The sequence below is a fragment of the Syngnathus leptorhynchus genome, chromosome 1, assembly GCF_054491065.1.
Source record: "Syngnathus leptorhynchus isolate UIUO chromosome 1, UIUO_Slep, whole genome shotgun sequence".
NCBI classification, from domain to species: domain Eukaryota; kingdom Metazoa; phylum Chordata; class Actinopteri; order Syngnathiformes; family Syngnathidae; genus Syngnathus; species Syngnathus leptorhynchus.
The window spans coordinates 6,672,891-6,694,720 of NC_141195.1; the positions used below are offsets into that span (position 1 = coordinate 6,672,891).

General features: G+C 40.5%; 2 protein-coding genes across 3 annotated transcripts; one reads left to right on the forward strand and one right to left on the reverse strand.

Annotated features, from left to right (window-relative positions):
- Positions 1 to 1,557: 1,557 nt before the first annotated feature.
- On the forward strand, positions 1,558 to 8,124 carry syn2a (synapsin IIa). Its single transcript, XM_085914062.1, has 11 exons — positions 1,558 to 1,898; positions 5,766 to 5,823; positions 5,908 to 5,999; positions 6,088 to 6,244; positions 6,315 to 6,404; positions 6,486 to 6,548; positions 6,676 to 6,818; positions 6,901 to 6,975; positions 7,286 to 7,388; positions 7,633 to 7,779; positions 7,990 to 8,124. The coding sequence occupies exons 1-11, from the start codon at positions 1,558 to 1,560 to the stop codon at positions 8,122 to 8,124; spliced, it is 1,404 nt and encodes a 467-aa protein (XP_085770188.1).
- Positions 8,125 to 11,898: 3,774 nt separating this feature from the next.
- On the reverse strand, positions 11,899 to 21,797 carry raf1a (Raf-1 proto-oncogene, serine/threonine kinase a). 2 transcript variants are annotated; one of them, XM_085938380.1, is made up of 18 exons: positions 21,257 to 21,797; positions 18,875 to 19,098; positions 18,598 to 18,710; positions 18,408 to 18,510; positions 18,166 to 18,323; positions 17,996 to 18,085; positions 16,220 to 16,373; positions 15,745 to 15,864; positions 15,591 to 15,615; positions 15,335 to 15,450; positions 15,115 to 15,232; positions 14,896 to 14,980; positions 14,607 to 14,783; positions 14,490 to 14,536; positions 14,285 to 14,403; positions 14,080 to 14,211; positions 12,945 to 13,079; positions 11,899 to 12,841 (listed from the first exon to the last, which is right to left on the reverse strand). In XM_085938380.1, exons 2-18 carry the CDS (start codon positions 19,070 to 19,072, stop codon positions 12,701 to 12,703), a joined length of 2,031 nt encoding a protein of 676 aa, XP_085794506.1. In that variant the 5' UTR covers positions 19,073 to 19,098; positions 21,257 to 21,797; the 3' UTR covers positions 11,899 to 12,700. The 2 variants fall into 2 exon arrangements, with proteins under 2 accessions (XP_085794506.1, XP_085794442.1); XM_085938316.1 differs by lacking the exon at positions 15,745 to 15,864 and having other exon boundaries at positions 21,257 to 21,795.
- Positions 21,798 to 21,830: the final 33 nt, after the last annotated feature.

Sequence of the window (21,830 nt, forward strand, 5' to 3'; positions counted from 1 at the left end):
TCGGTCACTGTGATTTATGATGGCGTGAATTATGAATATTACTGTGATTGTTACATTATACGTCTGCGCTTGAAATACACAAGTGTCAAATATCAAATAACCTTCCCATTGCTTACTTGGGAATCTTCAATTAACATTTCAATTGATTGAGAAGCAGAGCAGCATTGCAAACTACAACCAAAATCATATAGTTTGAATCTATGTGTCGAATGAATTTTACGCTTTTATAGCAAAATTCGATAACTATAAACATTGTTAAACTGTCTACCTATATTGAGCATTGTTAGTTTTGTAAAGACATTTTTGATCAATGTGCAACCAGTGCATTGTGCACTGAAAATCTTGTTGTCACAACTTGCCAGTGAGTGTAAATAAAATCTTATGCTCCTTATATGTGTCATTTGTGCACTCCTTTATAGACTACTTCTAGAATTTTATGGATTTTTTTTTTCTCTTCGTCTCAATCAAGCCTTCGGTGATTTGTAACGAGTTAGAGCTTATTGACTTATTGATTGGTTCCTTCTTGTCCTTGGCAACATAATTGTCAAAAATGTTTTCACCCGATGAGTTTAATTTCATCTTCCGACTTTGTATCAATACAGAGTCAAGAGTTGATTCTTGTTTCTTTCGGAGGAAAATGTCTTCTGAATCAGAAACTGAAAAAAAATGTGCACTTGTTTAAGAGTGTGCAATGTGCAAATTTACATCAAAGTCCATTAAAATATTATATATTTACCCATATTATTATTTCATTTCTTGTTGTTGCTTGTTGTTTACATTGTGGGTCTCCCTGGGTATGAAATAAAGAATAAAGTATAGCAATGAATATGAAAACTAAAATAAATAAAAACATTAAAATAACAGTATTTAAAAAGCAATGGGACAAGAATTTACTTTTCAACATAATTTTATTTGCTGTTTTTTTCTAACTCCACAAATTCTGTTTATGAATTGAGACAGCACAGAGAGATGAAGGTCAAAAAGAATGTTGTACTTCAACATACCGTACAGTAGGCCTGCACGATCAATAAATTCATTCGGGAGAAATAGTTAAATGCATTTTGTGTCTCAGTGGGCTTCTTCTGCACACGGCAGTGGCCACACATCCGACCGGCCATTTTAGATTTAATGACTGAGCTTTAGAGACGTACACAAACGTGCGAGGACATCGAAAGAGGTGTGAAGACGATGTGTTCTCTAAACACACGCACACTCCCACTGGAAAAGCTTCAGTTTCCTACAGCTGAAGTAAAACAATAATAATAAGAAAAACGTGCCTGATAGGCAGCATACTGTGGGGGAGGGGTAGCAAAGAAGCAGAAGAGGAGTGGCACAGTCTCAGCATCCTTTGCAATGGCTGAGGAGGATGCAGAGTGAGGAGATTGGCCGAGGGAGGTTGTGACGTCACCCCCAGTGAGTGGGAGCTCTGAGGATTTTCCAGCAAGCAGGAAGGGAGCGCATTCGCTGGGAATTTACACCGACAGCTCACCAAGAACAGGGAGTCCTCCGCAGAGAGCTTTTTTCCACAACCCGCCAACACTTTCTCCGGCTCCAGCCATGAATTATTTGCGAAGGCGTCTCTCGGACAGCACGTTTATCTCCAACCTGCCCAATGGCTACATGACAGACCTTCAGAGGCCTGACCCCACTGAGCCTTCTCCACCGGCCACCACAGCCCTTGCCAAGTCCCCCACAGCCGGACCCACGCCTCCAGCCACTTCCCCGGCTCCTGAGAAAAAAGCCCCGCCGGTTCAATCGAGCGGAGCCGGTTTCTTCAGCTCCATCACTAACGTTGTCAAGCAGACGGCTGCCTCGGCAGGGCTTGTGGAGCAAACCTCAGTCACGACATCCAAGAAGTTCAAGATTCTCCTGGTCATCGACGAACAGCAGCAAGAGTGGTAAGACAAACGCATCTCTCTGTTAAGACGTTATTTTATCATGAGTCTCCAGCTGCCACGTCTAGTAGTTATGTCTAAATTTATGAAGCAGCCTACTGATGATCTTGTGATTAAATGCATTCCGTGTCGAATCCCATCCCACCATCAATGACATCAAGACGGAGGAGCTTTTTTTTGCTCTGTGCCATTCTGATGATTTTCCTATTTCCAAACATTTCCTCACAGCGGCTGTTTTTAAAATGGATGCTCCACAGGTTGCATCGATGCTCGCAACAAGACAAAATACTGCAGTGCTTATCCCCCTACCCCCCACCTTCTTCATCAATGGGGTTTCCCTCCACACAGACCACATGACCTGCTCTGCACTAACATACGAGAATCACACACTACACGGCAGCGCTACTTTAACGTGGTCGTTCTTTACCAATCTACAACCAACAGCACGATATTAGGGCATAATCATCTCTGGGCCGAGTCCCTCTCTGGATTTTTAATCAGTCTATTCATTTCTTACATTTCTTACATGCTCGACATTAAAGCGAGTTGCTCTTACTTTTACAAATGTTGTTTAATTGCTCTTTTTTACTGCATCACTCGGCACATTGTAGAGCTAGAGGGAAAATGTAAGCGTGACAATAACTTGTAGTCAGTTGTTTTTTTAATCCTTGAAAATAGATGATATTCAGACCACGTCACGCTTTGCAAAGGTTGAGGTAGCAGCCCCAATTAGACTTGGGAGATCTTTCTGTGAGCAGAGCAGACCATCTATCTTGAATAAACCTGGATCAATGTTAATAAGATCAAGCAAGATGCCAACCTTGTACATGAGCTTGCTACAATTTTGCCAGTGAGTGGAAAGCTGAGGAATAGCTACCATATCCAGTGCATACGCTGTACAATGTCGACACACCTCTGTTTAAATGCCAGATTTTTATGGTATAACTGAACAAATGCCTAGAAATTGGGTCAATTTGAAACTTTTGTTTTTTTTGTACACAGAAATGTGTTTTGCGCAAGCGATCCAGGAAGTGGCTCAATTTTTAACCTTTTTTTTTTTACCCAGAAGTATTAAGAGTGTAATAGCTTCATATTTTCAAAACTTTTTTCACCTGTAATGTGACTTCTAACTTGTAAACACACAAAAAAAAAATGTCTTGTTTTATCTTTTAAAAAGGGGAACATAAATTAAACGATCGAAATGAAGAATGTGGAGAAGAATGTGGGGACACCATATTCTTATAAGTTGAATGTGGTTGCATTCAGAATTAACCATTCATATTCAAACTAATGTTAACTCTTGCCATCATTTGAATGTTGTACTAGGACTTTCATGCCCCCCCTGCATCCCTCTATCCATCTCTCCATCTCTATGCTTGTTTGATGGACTTATGTAGATATGACACTTTAAAGCAGTGGTTCTTAACCTGGGTTGGATCGAACCCAAGGGGTTTGGTGAATCGGTCTCAGGGGTTCGGCAAAGCCTCTACTGCGGAGATCCGAACACATCTGATTTATCGTGTAAATTCATGATGACGCATATCTGAACTGGTCTCGCAAAGGCAACAGGAGAAGTCACACTGATTTGCAGGTATGTCATTTGTTTTGCATTCATCTATTGTGTTGCTTTTGTACTTTGAACAAGGTGATATTTACGCACGGCTCATTTTGTGCACCAGTAAAAAAACATTGATGTCTGGAGTTTGAAAACAAGAATTTTATTTTTCACCAAAGAGGGGTTCGGTAAATGTGCATATAAAACTGGTGGGGTTCGGTACCTCCAACAAGGTTAAGAACCACTACTTTAAAGTGTTATTTGTTTTATTTTTTTCCCCTATTTTCATGTTTTAAATATGTTCGAAATAAAGCTACATCAATCAATCAATCAATCAATCAATCAATCAATCAATCAATCAATCAATCAATCAATCAATCAATCAATCAATCGACCAATCAATAGATCAATCAATAGATCAATCAATAGATCAATCAATCAATCAATCAATCAATCAATCAATCTCTCTCTCTATCTATCTATCTATCTATCTATCTATCTATCTATCTATCTATCTATCTATCTATCTATCTATCTATCTATCTATCTATCTATCTATCTATCTATCTATCTATCTATCTACGTATCTGTCTGTCTGTCTATCATTTATTTTATTTTTGTCTATTTATTTAGTTATTTCTTTGTAAAGAGCAGTGAGATCAGCTATTTTTGTACTAGGCTCACTGACCTCTCTCTAAGAGTTACATCTATTTTTAATGGCCCCTCACCATGTTGTGAGTCCTTCATGTCGGGTCACCTGGTTACATCTGTGTTGAGTCTGTTTGTGAGAGTTTGGCGCACACAGTACTTACTGTAAGCTACTCTATAAGCTTGGGTTAGTTTCTTTCATTCTGTAAAGGCAGTCTTTAAAATCATCTAAAGTGTGAATGCTTAGTTCTCTCATTTTGTGACTACTTGGTATTCTAGTCATACAATAGCAAAATGCAAAAAGCGCAGTAGCTGCTAGCAAATGCATTAGGATAATGAAATCTATTTTTATGACTTTTGCTGAGTGGCTTCTGTCCTCAGTAATGCTGGCAGCTTTATGTCATTGGAAAACCAGACCTGCTACGACTGAACTTAAGCATTTAGCCAAATCGGGTTCAACCAAATCTTTTGTGAGCATTTCTATATTGAACATCTGAACTTTTAACATACCAGACTTTACTTTAGTTGCATAATTTATCTTGATCATCAAACGCAGTACTCATAAAACACATCCCGGTTCCTTTTGTTTATGATCTAATGTTTGATTCGGGTCAAGCAAAGCCAGATTGATTCCGCCGACAAATAAATAATGCAAGTAAACAGCTGCAATCGTGCTCTTCTCTTCACCCCCTGGTGTGCATGTTAAGCACCGTGCAGGAGAAAATGGAGCATATGGAGCATGTGGACAAGTATATCAGATAGATAACCACTTGAATGGTTTTTGGAGGCCTACCACGATGAGGAGAGTGACTGAGGATGCTTTCAGTGATGTGACTGTAGTGGTGAATGTTAATACGCGGGGGTGATGTTCTTCACGCAGACAGAATTCTTCAATACATTTGGACCAAGCTGTATTTGGTTTCTTCACTTGAAGTACGACATGGAATCATTTCAGTGATTCACCATGAATTGTCCTGGTGTATGTTTTCTAAGTTTTTGTAAGTCGTTGTTCGTCCACACAGAATAATTCCTGCTTCAAGGTTTGCTCTTTGTCAAAGTCAAACAAATCTCCACACTGCAATTAGTTCCTGAATAAATTATTCATCTCCAGAGCCACAGTTATTAGGCAGGAAGAACAGATAGTGAACACTCCCAGAAAAGAAAACATGCTTTCTGAGTCATCCTATGGGTAAGAGAGTTTTTGTAAAGTCTTTGAAACCTCACCTCCTGAAAAAAAAAAAAAGTCCATTACTTTGGTTGTCTGTCTGTGGACTGGACAGGATGGCCTCCATTTTGTGTTAGCGCTACTATTAACACAAACATATTTGAACTGGCTGGTTTCGTGACCTTTTCTTCATCTCTGTGAGAACTGTCTTTACATGTTAGAGAGTGGTAATTTGAACGAATCAGAGAGTGGCTAATGACTAACTTCACCCTTGAATAAATTACAATGGTAGAAAAGCAGAGAGACAATTATTCCTGAGTTGACTCGAATAAGAATGTGTTGTCAATGTGATGGTTTAATTTGTGGAAAGTTGCATGTGAAATATGTCATTTCTCTTTTGTGCCGCTTGAAACGAACTGTTTTAATATCAATGTTGTATTCTTGGTTGTCAAATGGAAGATGTCTCGACCTATGACATCGTTTTTCATTTGTTTCAACTAAGGCCCAAGTTATTCCGAGGCAAGAAAATTTATGGAGACTATGACATCAAAGTGGAACAGGTTCGTTTGTATCCATCTTAACCACTTCTGTATGAAGAAAAATGTTGATAAGTTGCCAATCGACTGCTTATGTAATTATTTCAGGCTGAGTTTAGCGAAATCAGCGTCATGGCTCAAGCCAATGGGACATGCAGCGTTACAATGCAGGTTTACAGAAACGGCACCAAGGTTGTCAGGTATGGTCATTTAACATTTAAATACGTAACGTGCCGATGAACTAATTTTGTCCATGTTGCCTAATAATCCGTCTTTCTTATTTTCTAGGTCATTCAAGCCAGACTTTGTGCTTATTCGCCAGCATGCCTTCAGTATGACGCAGAATGAAGATTTCCGCAACCTCATAATCGGTCTGCAGTACGGAGGTGTTCCGAGCATTAACTCATTGGAGTCCATCTACAATTTGTGTGACAAGCCCTGGGCTGTAAGTCTTTTTGATCATGCCGTGCTTTTCTGACGTGAAAAATATTGTATATATATTTCTCTGTGTCTAGTTTGCCCAACTTATCAACACATTCAAGAAGTTGGGTGCTGATAAGTTTCCATTGATTGAGCAAACCTTTTACCCAAACTACAAAGAGATGGTGAGATAACCAGCAACCCCGATACTCACCATTATTTCCCCATTGATCAGAACCCTCAAATGATCATTTCATACCTTATAGGTCAGCATGCCATCCTTCCCCGTGGTTGTCAAGATTGGCCACGCCCACTCTGGCATCGGAAAGGTTTGGCAATTGCGCAGTTTAAGACACTGCCTTACTGTTAAATTTGTTTATTTATTTATTTATTTATTTATTTGGAGGGTATCTTACATTCTAGACATATGAGAGGTATTTGCGTGTGGTTTTGCAGGTAAAGGTTGACAATCACAGTAAGTTCCAGGACATAGCCAGTGTCGTGGCTCTCACTCAGACATACACCACCACCGAGCCTCTCGTTGAGTCCAAGTATGATATCAGAATCCAGAAGATTGGCGCAGACTACAAAGCCTATATGTAGGTTTGATTGCATTCTTACAGGTCAAATGAAATGGATGGGATGGGAATTGTTTTTATGTTTTGGTCTTCACCCCCCCAGGAGAACGTCTATGTCAGGCAACTGGAAGACCAACACTGGCTCAGCAATGCTGGAGCAAGTGGCCATGACTGACAAGTGAGTACATATACAGAATTCAAAACAACAACAACAAAAATATCTAATAAATAAAACAGATGTGCTAGAAAAGAAGTTACATATTCAAAATTCAAAACAACAGCAAAACATATGTAATACATAAAACAGATGTGCTAGAAAACAAGTAAAGACATTTTAAAATCAGCATTAAAAATACATGTAGGAACACATGAAGCAATCTTGAATTAAAATTTGCCATTGACCAGTGTTTTCATAGAATGAAGATAAATTGTAGTCAGAAACTCTCATACTGGGAAGAACTTTTGAGTTATGTCTTGACACGTTTCAGATACAAGCTGTGGGTTGACACCTGTTCAGAGATTTTTGGAGGTCTGGATATTTGTGCAGTCAAGGCCATTCATGGGAAGGATGGAAAAGATTACATCACAGAGGTAGGAGTCACACAAATGTCTTTAGAATCCAAAATCCACCTTTTTGAATATTATTACAAACAAGCTGCGGTAGAAGACAAATGAGACAAATCACTCACCCACCATGCCACCGAGGATATAAGATCCTAATAATTATTGATAATAATTGGTATGTTATTATCACCACAAGGCAAAGGATTTCAGCCTCGATGTGAGATATTTTATGTGGACAAAGTGAAACTGATGACATATCAATGTGATACAGGTGGTGGGCTCATCCATGCCACTGGTCGGGGAGCACCAGTCTGAGGACAGACAGCTCATTTCGGACATGGTTCTGACTAAAATGAACCAGATAGCGGAAAAGGAGGCAAACGCCCCCCGGAAACCTTTGACCGTGCAACCCTCCCAGGTAAACAATTTCACACACAAAAAAAGGTCAAGGCAACAAATTTCAATACAATTTCAAGTTGGGTATAGAAAATTATAAATTATTGGTTTACTTTGTTGTGCTATCGTGTTGGTTTTGCAGCAATAAAAAAAAATACAAGTTGTACACTTGCAGATATCAGGTGATATGAGTTATAATTTCCCGCAACGAGAATTATTTTGTCCCTTTCAGGGTACAGGCCAGAAAGGGGAAATAACAAGTGAGACCATGAAGAATGGTGCTGGCCGCCCACCTCAAGGATGTCTGCAGTACATCCTCGACTGTAATGGCGTGGCTGTGGGTCCGAAACCGGTCCAGGCTAACTGAATAAACCAGAAAGAGGAGGCGCGGGGAGGTCTCAAAATCAACCTTAAGCAGAACACAAGCGCGTGTGCTAGGATCACAGCTGGGGGACCGACCGGGCGCTCAGCTCGTTGCAGCCGAGTGACACCCCGGAAGGTGTTTTTAACTCTATGCAGAGTCCTAATGTACTGTCTACTTGTCCATTTGTGAGCTTGTATCGGTCACCTGTGTTTCGGTAGCTGTGGATTTTTTTTTTGGAGCTGCTGATTGTGCCTACAATGAGTTGAGTGCCGCTCTGTGCTACTTGTTTGACCAGCTGTGAGCCTTTTGGTTTGAACCTTTTCTGCTTTATACTTAGCTGTGTATATTTGAGTAGTGTTCAAACTGTGGAAACTTTGTTCTTCAATATGTATGCAGTACTTGGGTGTGTATGGCTTTCGGTATTATTTTCATACATGATAGATATTTATTTTTCTTTTGCATGACTGATACCCAAGAGGGATGTTCTTGTAACAGTGGTTCTAAGACGTGCTCCCTGTAATACATGCAGATGTGTCATAGCTAACACGTACATGCTATATACAGCACAAATATACACACACACACACACACACACACACACACACACACACACACACACACACGCACACACACACACACACACACACACACATACACACACGCACCCCCCCACACACACGCGCTTCCTTTATTTTATTTTTTTTAAAATCTGTCACAGTGACAGAATAAAGAGATTATTTAGTGCAAATACGTGTAATTAAAATAGAAAATGTTAGATATTATGAAGATGTGCAGGTTTCAGTGCACATATACTTTAAATATATTCGTATGATTTTGAACCAAAGATATAATTATTTGCGTTACTGTATTATTTATTCAACCCAGTTAGGCAATACACTTTCTCCAGATAATAATTTGACATGCGATCAATCACATGCCAAGGAAATAAAACTGTTAAATAAGTGTTCTCTATCTACATCCTCTTGGAATATGTCCAAAGTAAAATCTACCACAAAATGTCCCTCGGTGACCATGCACCGGGTGTCTGTAATGGTGTTGCCATGACAACAGTGCAAGTGCTCTGAGAATCAGCTTGGACTTGTTCCTCCTCAGTTTTCTCACACGCCTCCTGCGTGTGGAGGGAAAGTGCAATAGTTTTATTATCATTATGACATATTTGATTTGAAATCAGCCCTTCCATGCAACTGATTCCAATAATTCTAGTCATCTCAAATATTTTCTTGTTTCTTGTCCTGTGGCCCAAGCTAAATGGTGATACAACTGTAATAGCAAACGGATCATCTGTACAAAGATTTGCACAGTAAACGACTATGATAAAAAGAATTCTGTGCGCTCTTGTTTTCCAAGTTGTATCAAGTATATATGTGAGTGTATCCTTGTACAAGCCATGCCTGAGGCTTTATGGATGTGTCGTACTGTTTACTAGGAAATATGCCATGACATTGATTTCGAAGGCAACAGACATTGTAGTACCAAGAATCTGATTGATGAAAGTGGACATGCTTTTTTTTGGGGCTGAATGTTCAGATACAACCTATTCAGACCTGCCAGACTGTAGATACGAATGGTCATAGCAGGTGAATTGCTATTAGACTGTTTAAAACCTTGACTGGAATACAATATACTGTGGAAAGATTCATAACGCTTAGTCCTCTTTGTCAATGGCAATAAAGCTTCCTTTGCACTGAAGACAATGTAAATTGATCCTTTTTTTTTCATGTACTATATATATCACTTGCTTTTATGGTTGCAGGTGAGCTAGAGCTGGTCCCAGCTGACTTCGGGAAAGAAGGGCAATAAAAACAGGAGGTCAGTCAATCACAACAATAACTGCGATAGTCAACCTTTACACAAATACTGTGTCATATGAAAATATATAAGATCAGAGATTTGGTTGGTGGCCATATTTAAATCATGCATGATCCATATTGGTGTGCACTGCTGAATTCACAACCTATACACCTATTATTATTATTTTTTTTTTAACACCCACACTACTTCCCTGATGAGACCTTAAATGCACGATTAAGGAATATGGTGCTAAACTGTATCTGACAACAGAATACTACTTTTGATAATTTGTGATATATGACAGATGGCTGGATTGATGGCTACTGTCAATAAAGCAAAAGTAAGAAACATTATAATCAGCATACCCTGGCAATGCATTTATGATTCGATATGATCATTTCTTAATCAATAGATGCGTTCATTTTCTTCATATTGGAATCCTCTGGGTGACCACTTCTCAATGTTTATGACACAAGAAACCATTTAAACCTTCGTAAACTGCACTCACTAATGGGGCCCAATAGTGTCTTTACACAGCATATGAGAAGTTGAATTTATAGCCTAGAGCTCATGGACCATCTGCCTGCCACTGTCAAAGCTGCAATTAATGCTTTTAATGGGTCTGATCATTAAATAGAATTGCAGCATGCAGGGCGGCACAGTGTTGGTGATGGGTTTGATTCTGGGCTCCAACTTTCCCTATGTGGGCTAAACCGCCCACTGCCCCAAAGACTGGACGGATGGTTGTTTGCATGCACTTCTGGTTGTTTAGAAAAGAATAGCAATTTTAGACTCTGGGGATGAAGAGGGAAAATTGCTGCCATCTAGCTGGTATAGCTGAAACAAAAAAGAACTGTGTCACTGTGGTTACATAACGTCCGAAAATAATGGCCTGTTATTCTTTTTTTCAGTTTTTGTTTTATTCAGAAATGATGAGATTTTGTTTTTAATCATTTATTATATGGGATAGAAATATATTTTCTGTGTTGTTTTAGGACCCTGAGGAGATGTGCAAGACAAAAAAAAAAATATCTGATTTAGGCTATTTTAAAAGGCTGATGAAAATCAAGTGTGATGGCTGCACTATACTTTATTGCTAACCATTTACTTGACATAGAAAAATGCATTTATAAAGCTCAGTTTGTCCTAGCCCCAAATCGTTCAGTAGAGCCTGCGAGAGGTCAAAAGGTGAAAGAAAAACAAACATTAAGCGTCACTTCAAGTGACCTGAACCAGACCTGAGCAAAGTACAGCTCGGGGCCACATCCAGCCCGCCCAGTCTGACTGGTCCTCATTGACCATTAGGATAAAACACACCGAGCTCTTCTTGTTGGTGGAAAATCTGTCCACAAAAACAAATGGATGTCTTAAGACTGTGTGGATACCAAAGTCACTTTAGGAAAGAAAGCAACACCCACTAGAAATAGAAAAAGCAATATAGCAGAATATGTGGCACCTTGCCAGTTAGTAGATCATACTCCATTTAGAGGACATCAAGTTATGCCTTTTAGTAGATGCAGTTCCATCACCATCGTGGATCAGCAACATTAGGGGCTAAAAATAAAAATAACAGAAGCTGATGTCTATTCAACTAAACCAAATCAAATATGTTGAGGATAGAGCCAAGCAAATGCGTCTATGTTCACATTAAATTTGCACTTGCACTCAATGGGGTTTCTACTCATTGCTTGTTTACACGAAAATAAACTTGCTCAAAATCCACAACAAGCCTCCCTGGTGGTTTCATTGTTGTTCCACCAAGTGGAACACTCCTGTGGCGTGACTGGACTGGATTCCTCCGAGAGGTTGCACCACTTTGCCAATGCTACAGTAAACATCACATCATACCGCCAAGACCTACACCGATGTGTGGGATTTTGACATCTGTGAAAAAAAGACAACTGCACAATTCATTCGTCACCTCTTAAAATCCAAAATGTCTACGGAAAAAAAAATCCCTGAGCATTTGGTATAGAATTTAACTTAATTTTATTAAAATAGTGAAGACAACTTTCTTACTGAGCTGACATTAAAACATTTGACCTGCTGACTGAGACATGACAAATACAAATTAATCCAAATCACTTTCAATATTCCAAACAACTACCTAAACCGTGCAGCTCGTTACAGCGAGTGCTAAAAACGTTTGGACATCTCAGATACGATTGTGGAGAATGACAAAGTAAACTACTGCTTTAGCCAAAATGTGCAAAGTCATCATCTTCCACGGTTACCCTTGCTCATCGTTCGACAGGCTTCAGTTGTCAGTGTGACTTGAAAACAAAATGTACAGATGTAAAAGACAAAAAAAAAAAAAAAAACATTTACCATATCCAATCCATTGTCTTTTAAGACAATGCAAAAATATATATTTGTGGGTTTCCTCCTTAAGCAGCTGAGTTTTTTTTAAAGGTCCTCTTAAAAAAAAAAAAAAGAAAGAAATTGCTTTACTTCCAAACTAAGACGGTGCAATGCTCTTGAGTTTCCTTCAATGTCCATGCATGATGTTCGTGCATGTATATACAAAAAGGCACCTGCATATGTATTATGTAATGTGCAGCAAAAGGGTAGACTCTGCCTTCACCCTTTTTATTTGTAAATCCTACTGTGCCGCTATTGCTGTTCGCTCCCTCTGCTTGTCTTTCCTTATACTGATTAATGGTTTTAAAGTATATGCTGCGGGTTAAGGGTAGTGTAGTGAGGATTGTACTGCCGGATTCGACAACTATGGACATTGTGGAAGGGGGGGGCAGAACTGTCTATTGCTCTAAAAAACAGGCAGTCTGGTGGAGGTCAGAGTACAAGCATTGATATCCTCGGTGTGGGCGGCTCTGTGCAGGGACGGTTCGGAGGCACTGTGGTTTATCTTAGGCAAGGCGTGCTGAAGAAGCTCGATAGAGGACAGGATCTTGTATATATATAAAAAAAAAAAAAGATTGAAAAGAATTAAATCCAGCTTTGAGTTTGAAATGTGCAAGAAGTGAGATGAAAAGAGCAAAGCAGCAAGTCACCTGTGGGAAGAGCGGCCTCTCATCTTTGGACTTCTTGATGCAGTCAGCGACCAACCTTTTCATTGCTTTGGGACAGTTCTTGTAGAGTTTACTAAGGTCAGGTGACAGATAGCCCCGTCCCACCATGAAGATAATCTGAAAGTGGAAAACGATTTTTTTTTTTCTTGCTAACTCACCACAGAAGCAATAATACTAAGACTAAGGCTTATCGTACCGGCACCAGTATAACTTACGTGATACAAAACGTCACATTGCAAGATTAATATTGACCATGCAATATATTCCATTTGATCCACATCATGAACCCAAACGTGATATAATGACCAAGTCAGTGAAATATGAAAAGCGCACCCAGTAAACAGTACGACCCTGAAGTAGATTGTAAAACTCTGAAATTTATTACGCTGGCTTTAGAACTGCATTAGAAGTAAAAATGACGTGGAGACGGCTGCATTGCGAGATGTACACCATGTAAGAATCCCGCCGTAGGCACGGAATCTGTCATATAATGAAACCCCAAACATGCTCCCCAAGTCATCTGGGTATGAAAATGAGCCATACATGATCCAGGTCAGACGATGTGACCTGAGAAGGGACATAAAACCACACACATCTCGAGTTGTGTTACTGATTCTAAAGTTAGATCAATGGCTACACAGCGCAAAACCACAACCCACAACCCCCTTCAGACAGCATGCTGGAGTTTTTCCACTAGCTTTTCTCTCCATCACACCTGGACCCAGTCAGAGTAGGACTAGACTTTTAGACACTACTTAAACTATTCATATAGCTCCACATCAAACACAATAGCTGTAACACAATATAATGAGAATAGTTCAATCATCTTTTATTCTGGAAAAAGAGCTTTACTTTTGTTGAATCAATCCCCAAATTGTTGGTGTGCGTAGGAGTCGAGCGTCGGTCGCCAGCCACGGTAAAAACAAGCTTGGGAAATGTGCAATATTAGAGCAGCAGCTCACTATTTTGGCTTAAGCTAAGATGTTGCTAGCCAACAGCAAATATTGTAGAGGAACTGAGAATTGAGTAACCCCTATGAAGAAACAGTATTCGGAAAGTTGAGAATAAAATGCATAAATAAATACATAAATCATGCATTTCTGGAGTTTATGAATACCTGATCTCTGTTTGCTGTCTGGGCATATGGGAGCTCTCCTGTCATAAGCTCGAAAAGAACAATTCCATAGGAATAGACATCTGATTGGAAGCTGTATGGATTGTTATCCTGCATTCGTATGACTTCGGGAGCCTTTGAAGACACAACATATTTCTTGTCACGAGTGTATTTTTCACAGAACAAATAAGAAAGCTTGTTTACAAACCATCCAGAGAATCGACCCGGAAGGTTGCTCCACCTGATGCGAGCCACTCCACCTGGCCTTTACCGTTGCGAGACCGAAGTCGCCAATTTTCACCGTCAGCCCTTCATGCAAAAAGATGTCTTCCGTGCTGTCAAGGGTTCATATCTTAAACGCTGAGACAATGTACATCATTGGAGATACAGGAACGGCAGTTGAGAAAGGATACTGTTGGACTTCATGTCACGATGAATGATGTTCTTTGCATGTAGATAGCTGAAAAGGAAGGCGTCCAATGAAAATCGATCATTTTGCATTTCAATCAGAAAATGTCTTTGTGACTTACTCCATGCCCTGAGCCGTCTGCCTGGAGATGTCTATAAGCTGGATCATCTTGAAGTTGGTCTCCAGGACATGAATGTGTTTGTAGAGGCTGCTGCCCTCGCACCACTGTGCCACAATGGCCAGGTTGTCCTTTGTCATGTAGCCCATAAACAACAGGATGTTGACATGTCTGGTTTTTCTGGGAGCAAAAAGGGGAAATTGACGAAACACAATAAGATCAAAGACTACAAGAGACGAATCGCCAAATGAGCATTTTGAATAGGCCAAAGCTAATCTCCTGCATTTCTTACCTGAGGACAGCTACTTCATTTTTAAATGCCTGCAACTGCTCTGGAGTAGGGTTGGTCACCTTTAGAATCTTCACTGCTACATCACCTATTAAATAATAAAAAATAAAAAAAATGCATTTGATATGATGCAACGTGCATAGCGACATGGGGAAAAAAAATCGTGAGCGTTCGTGACTGCACTCAAACGGGCCCTGACCCTTCTGCCCCCATCATTCCTACCATGCCATTTCCCTTTGTATACAGTTCCAAAGGAGCCTGAACCAATGCGGGACTGAAGATACACCTCACTGGCTTCAATCTCCCAGTAGTAACTGGAATCGCGCTTCTCCCGAGGCCTCTGGATGTTTACAAAATCAAAAAGGTTCAAATAATATTAGACACCATTGACTAAACACACAACAAAGCCAACGTTAATAAGGTATCTGATCGAAGAAATTACAATTTTAATCTTCTCCTGAGTGTTGAAGGAAGTGGCCCGCTCTCGCTGGGCCGGGGCAGGGCTTTTGGCTTGGGACTGGGACCAGCCAGTAGGACTCTGGGCGGGGGAACTCCCAGCTGTGGAAAGTATAAAAGGGAATTAGGCCTTTGGATGGTTTCAGAAGAATCACGTTGGTGACAAACACACAGATACAATAAAAGGAGGGAAACATTTTATGGTGACGCAGCAACAACAACAACAACAAAAAAAAACTTACCCGAGTCGTGATTTCTCATTGCATCCTAGAAAGACAACAAAAAAAAAAACCAGATCCCATCACATAAGATCGACCTTCACTAACCCAATGTAAAAGCAGTTAGCATGTTAGGAGGGCAGACTCGACAAGACAAAATCATACTCCGCTTTCTAACCTTTTCTGGACTCTCAGATGAGGTCTCAACAAAAGACTGGGCGAAGTGGACAATACCTACTTTCCTCTTCAGCCAGAATCTATGGCACCAGGAGGTAGGGAAGGTATTCAGGCAGTCTAGCTACTCCCCAACAGGGGATGACAACAACAGTGAGGGCAGCAGAGAAAATGAAAAGGAACACAGGGAAGGAAAATGAAGAAGAGATAACAGGAATGAAAAGCTTAACATCCAGTAAGCATAACTGAAGAGAATAATAAAAAATCTGCAGGAACTGCTGGTGGTGTAAGAGAGTCAACTTGAGTAAGCGAGGAGTTTGGAATTGGCCTTGCCCAGGTTACTTATTACAGAAACACATGTTTATAAACTATCAGATGCAGGAAGATTGTTGGAATGCACGAGGAAGAGACAGAAATCTTTAGGAAACGGGGGTCTGCACCTAGAGGTACACCGAGAGGCCTGCGTTGCTTGTAGTTACCTCAATGGTACTGCCGTCTACAGGCAGGGTTGTGCTAACTAAGTTGACGTTTGGCGTCGAAGTGGAGCGCTGCCTCTGGGAAAGGCCGCCGCCTGTGGGCGGGTAGGGCGTGGCATAGTTGAAGGCATGTGGCGTTGAATATCGGTGGGCAGAGCTGTGAGGGCGACAGAATGCAATCGTATGAACGGTAGCCTCTGAATCTTATCTGACATCTGATCTTTTCACTGCGTTGCTGCTATTGACGACTAGCCAAGTTTGATTGTCATTGCAGTGTTTTGTGTACAACTGGACTATCCACTTCCAAGTTTGTGATTGATGGTTAGGTTTGTCGTGAGAGGCTTATGTATGGCGAAAAAAAAAATCTGTTTCTGGTGAAGGAGGAAAAACAGGAAAGATTGGGTTTATCTCAATTTAATGGGCTGACCCCTGTACATACAGAAGCGAGTTGTGTGCTTGACTGGTTGTCCTAATTGGCCGAAAGGACCTTACAGTAGCCTAATTGCTCACCCCCCCTTAACTCAAGCAACCACGAATCAAAAGATCACTCGTATTTCAAATATTGGAAGACTATACAACACAACAACCACAAAAAACAGCTCTTAACTTGAAAAATATGTATACATTCAAATACAGCGGTGACTAAGACTGAGAACTGAATTGGCCATTAAAAACAAATGCACCATTTGAGAATTTTTACATTTGAGAGAGAACAAACCATAGCATATTGTGCCTTTCGCTGTTGGCCTCTCACACCATCCTGGGAAAAAAGACTTTGCAAACTCGGACACCGGACCGAAGACATGAACTCCCCTCGGGTTATCTTAGCACTAGCTTGTGAACGCAGATGATTTTAAAACTGGAGTATAAATAAAAAATAAAATAAACACGCTAGACTTTGTTTTGCCAAAGTACAGCAAAGCTAAAAAGGAAAACTTTTCCGTAGGTTGACATGGCTGCGTCAACGTATCAATGTAGACACGTTTTCAGATACTGGTAAGTGAATATGAAACGTAATACAGCATTCACACATTCATATGATGGCAAAAGCCTACAGCTGTCTGTGTTGTCACGTGTTGATATATACCTCCAGTATAATACGGCACTATTACTGGAGTGTACTACATGGAGCTCACTACCAGAAAATCAAGTTTCAAAACAGTTCCCAGGATTGCTGTGCGTAGAACACCTTGCACGGCGAGTGTGCTAATTTGGCAGCTCATGGTGTTTTTAAATGGTTTGAAGTGAGACTGAAACAACAGGCCCTTTTCACATCTCCTTTTATATTAGCCCTTGGACTGCTAAGCCCCCTGTAAAGCTCGAAAACGTCATTAGACACGGGATTTTATCCAATTCCTATTAAGGCTCTTTGTAAATTAGAACACGACCTGAACTGTGTAGCAAGCAAAAACATGCATGCCAAATGACATCATCAAACTGTGTAAAATTGAATTAGAGGTGTACTTTGCAAAATAATGTTTTTAAGAAACAGTATTTTAAACACTTTAGTCTGATTGAATATATCGGCCAACCGAAATAAGCTTGATAATTTCATCTAAAATCAGACATAGTGACACACTAGCCATCGAAGCTAACTTTTGGGTTTTTCTTCGCCCCAACTTGCTGTTCAGTTGAAAAGATACCAATGGATGTTGATGGTTATCCTAATTTGTCTGCTTCCAGCATAATATCAGATGTACAAAAGGAAAATGCCAGAGAAAAATAGATGTCATGTTGTAATGATTGTGAATCTGTGTGCTAAGCATTATGAAGAGACACCTTGGAAAGCGAGTTAATGATTCTCTCATTTGCCGAGATGTCAACGGAGGAAGTGAAGGAGCACCACTCTCACCAGGTGTTGGGCACAAACTGAAGAGAGAGACATGGGGTGACTAAACCTGAAATGATCACTATAGAGTAAAAACCGCTTATCAATCTGGGACACTTACAGGAGTTGTCGGATATTGCTCCAGTCCACGCACATTGTGGGGACTTTGGTGCTGCAGTGCTCGTGGAACTTGTAGCCACACGTTTGGCAACGGAAAGCATTCAAAAGAAACTTCTGGCAAATGTCACAGTATGCTAACTTCAGATAGGTTTTCCGGACCTGCAACATGAACAAGATTTGTACTTTTTTTTTTTGGAAGAGACAATTATATGGGAGATGTCAATAAATGCTTCAGATACTCACAAAATTATGTGTGGTGAGAGGAACATGATCCAAAACTTCCACAAACAACTCTTCGCCAATCAGGGAGGTTGAGTCTGTATTCCAGTCCATTCGTAGTTTTTTACTGGCCCGCAAATAATAGCAAAATATTGAAATAAATAAATTAATTAATTAAGCAGCTATAACACCATGCATCCATCTTGAAGCTTACCTCCTCTGCCCAGGGTGTAATCTGAAAACAGCACAACATTGAGGCTGCAGGCCTCGCACCTTTAAGGCTTTAATCAGGCAGCCCTGCAAAGTCATACCCGGCCGTACGTTTACCTAGAGGAGATAATGAAAATGTGGGCCTTTGAGCATAACTTTGTGCGCCTTCAAGTGGTTTCGCCAGCAGAATTTCCTCAACAAGCAACTCCTGCAGTACCAGTAGGCCTTTTTCTAAACGTATATGTGCATATAAATAAATATATATATTTTAATTAGCTCACCACAGTGCGCTGCTGGTTTGGGAGGTAGACGCGGATGGTGGTGCTCGTCTTCGAGTCGGGTAACTTGCTGTCATCCGAGGAGCGACGCTGGCAGGGAAATCCCTCGACCCTAGTCGGCGAAAGGCACGGGCCCTCGAAGGCAGAGTCCTTCATTCCTCCATTGCTCAGGGTCTTCCATGCTCCCTGGAGGTGCTCCATCAGTAAGGCCTAGTGCTTTCAACAGTCTGGGGGAGGGGAAGGGAAAGAAAAAAAAACAACTTTAAATGCTTTAAAAGCTCACATCATCAGCTGACATAATCAATACTGCATTAGTCCGTTTTCGAAACGAGAGTGATGCAGTGTGGAGACTCCATGTCAAAGTGTGAGAAACTAACCCGCAGCAACGAATAAGAGGTAGACATTTCTATTAAGTACATTGCCCTGTCAATTTTACAGAGCATTGAGCGTTAGGAAATATCTTGCATGAGATGCCATAATTCTTCATGGTAAGAAATGTGTTGATTCAAAATCAAATTCATCTCAGGTGGATTTATGTAGTAAATGTCAAGTGATGACTGCAATCTTCTCAGAAGTAGTGAGTGAATTCTGACCAAGACTGCTGCTGAGCCAAAACGACAAGGACACCATACCAAAGCAATTGCCAGGTAAAAAGCACTAAATATAAATCACCTTGGAGGTGTTGTGAGCAGGGTGGAGGTGACATGGTTTGGTTTAAACCAGCAGTGGTGCTGGTGATGTAATCACAACATAATAGAATCCTAAAGAGCAAGTTGATATCATCTTAAGCTATAAAATGGCTCGTTGGCTGATGATAAATTAGCAATCGAAAATACATAAGGAAAATCTGGTTTGGTTGTTAAATGGTGCTTGCTTGCTACTAAACCCAAAACACCACAACATAACCTGACATATTGACAGACGGGTAATGGTGGATTCTGGCTTTGGTTCCATTTGGACACACACTAGTGATCCAAACATACCACACCATGTTTTTGTTTCTGTGGTCTTCTGCTGTAAACATGCCACTTCAAGGTTCACTGTGTTGTGAGGACTCGAGGCCATTCGACTCTACTGTAAACAAACAAGTCACCCAGATAACACAATTCCCGAAATGCTTAGAGAGAAGAAAAAAAAAATCACCGTCCAATACTTTCCATCCTGGTGGTAATGAAAACTTCATCAGATCTTTTCAGCGACATTTTGTGGTTAATTATGATCATTAATATTCTGGCACAGCTTTTCTCATCAGATAACTATAATTCAATAAGAGCAAATGTAACCAATGCTGACTCAACGTTATTCATGTGGATGCCTCGGGGCTGAGGACGAGTATAAAAACACACTTTGGTTAAAGCATTTATGTTGACATATAACCTCAAAGTTACATCAATGTGGCAACAAAGCCGACCCACAAGTATGTGATCGAACCGCAATGAAATGCAAAGGTCAAAACTGCACTAAGATGACAATATAGTACTGGCACAAATGGTGAAGCATAACAGCAAACTATATGTCATGTTTTTAAAACGATTCAGTTGCATGACCATGAATGCATGGTTTGAAAAAAAAAAAAAAAAAGAAAAAAAGAACACCACAATAAGTCCAATATTTTAGGCGTATTGTTCTCCAATGGGGTATTTCGGTTGTGCTGTAGTGAAAAGTGCTGCGTTTGCATCTAGCATGTAACGTGACCTGTCTGAAAGAAACCAGATATCTTGCTAACGTGCAGTGCTTTGCAGTGAGTGTGCTCACTAAAAGGTCTGCTTCACATCACTGAAAACAGAAGGGGAAGCAAGGGGTGTGCCTCCAATTCAACTTGCTTTATTTTTTCATACGTGTAAAGGGGGGGGTTATTTTACTATTACAGTGCATTTTCTGGATCACACTGCACAAAAACATAAGATCGGGTGCCAAATCTCACTTTCTGATCTTTACTAATAAAATTCCTACAGTAATGTAAAAGCAAAAAATGATTTTTTTCCCCCCCGTACGATCGCTATGTAGCTCGAAATCATTTCTTTTTCTATCTAATGCCATGCACCCAGCAGGTCAAACCACATAACGCAGACAATCGACTTTAGCCAAGTCATAAATGGTGAAATCAATGACATTCGTGCCCATTGTTTTACGTCGAGTAACGTTGCATTAAATAGCAACAAAGGAGGAACGTAATAAAGTTAAATAATTGGTAACACTGCTGTCGCTAATACAGTGGTAGCCGATGTAGGCCCCCAGAAGCGAACGCTATACTGTTCGCTCACACGCTTTACAACATTTTGTTTTATTCATACTCGCTTTAAACATTTGTAGTTAGCTTTTCAATGTAGCTACGATAGTAGCCGGGCTCTATACAGCAAATTGTAATTGACTGCGTCTGCTTACCAAGAGAAGTTGGGAAAGTTGTGCTCCGCCATAACTTCAGGAAAAAGTGGCGTCGGTGACATCATCATATTTGCAACGCATTCAAAGAAAAGGCCAAGTGACTTTGGCACTCTAAAAAAAAAAAACGCCTATCCCGTAAAACGTCGCGATAGTGAGCGGCGTGAAGGTCGCGGGCCGGTCGCCTCAAAAACCTAAGATAAATTCGATCTTTTCCAAAGTGCAATTTTGAAAGCGAAGTTAATCGGTCCCATAAAAAGTGACACGACGAGTGCATTCATTGTTGTGTTAGGTTGAGCGAAGCTGTTTTACGTTTTTCATTCCGTCCCGTTCTCGACTCCTTTCGTCCGATAAAAGTTACAATGGAGGGTAAAAAAACGGTTTAACTCCCGGTGGCCTGCGTCCGTCTGATGAGTGACGACTGCGATTAACACAAAAACTCGCAATCAAAACGAGAGACTAGCATCAATCCCACTGCTCTAAAGCCCTCCCACGCCAACCATGATGTTTTGCCCCCTAACACGAGAGAAACACACAACGAAATCAGAGAACAAAAGCTTATATTGAATTGCGTGTC

Bases quoted from the DNA above. Each gene is read 5' to 3' on its own strand.
- raf1a (XM_085938380.1), bottom strand. From the start codon at position 19,072: ATGGAGCACCTCCAGGGAGCATGGAAGACCCTGAGCAATGGAGGAATG. The intron at 18,086-18,165 runs GTAAGTGTCCCA...CTCTCTCTTCAG, and splicing joins AGCAATATCCGACAACTCCT to TTTGTGCCCAACACCTGGTG. The intron at 15,233-15,334 runs GTAATTTCTTCG...GTAAACATCCAG, and splicing joins CTCAGGAGAAGATTAAAATT to AGGCCTCGGGAGAAGCGCGA.
- syn2a (XM_085914062.1), top strand. From the start codon at position 1,558: ATGAATTATTTGCGAAGGCGTCTCTCGGACAGCACGTTTATCTCCAAC. The intron at 6,405-6,485 runs GTGAGATAACCA...CATACCTTATAG, and splicing joins ACCCAAACTACAAAGAGATG to GTCAGCATGCCATCCTTCCC. The intron at 7,389-7,632 runs GTAGGAGTCACA...AATGTGATACAG, and splicing joins GAAAAGATTACATCACAGAG to GTGGTGGGCTCATCCATGCC.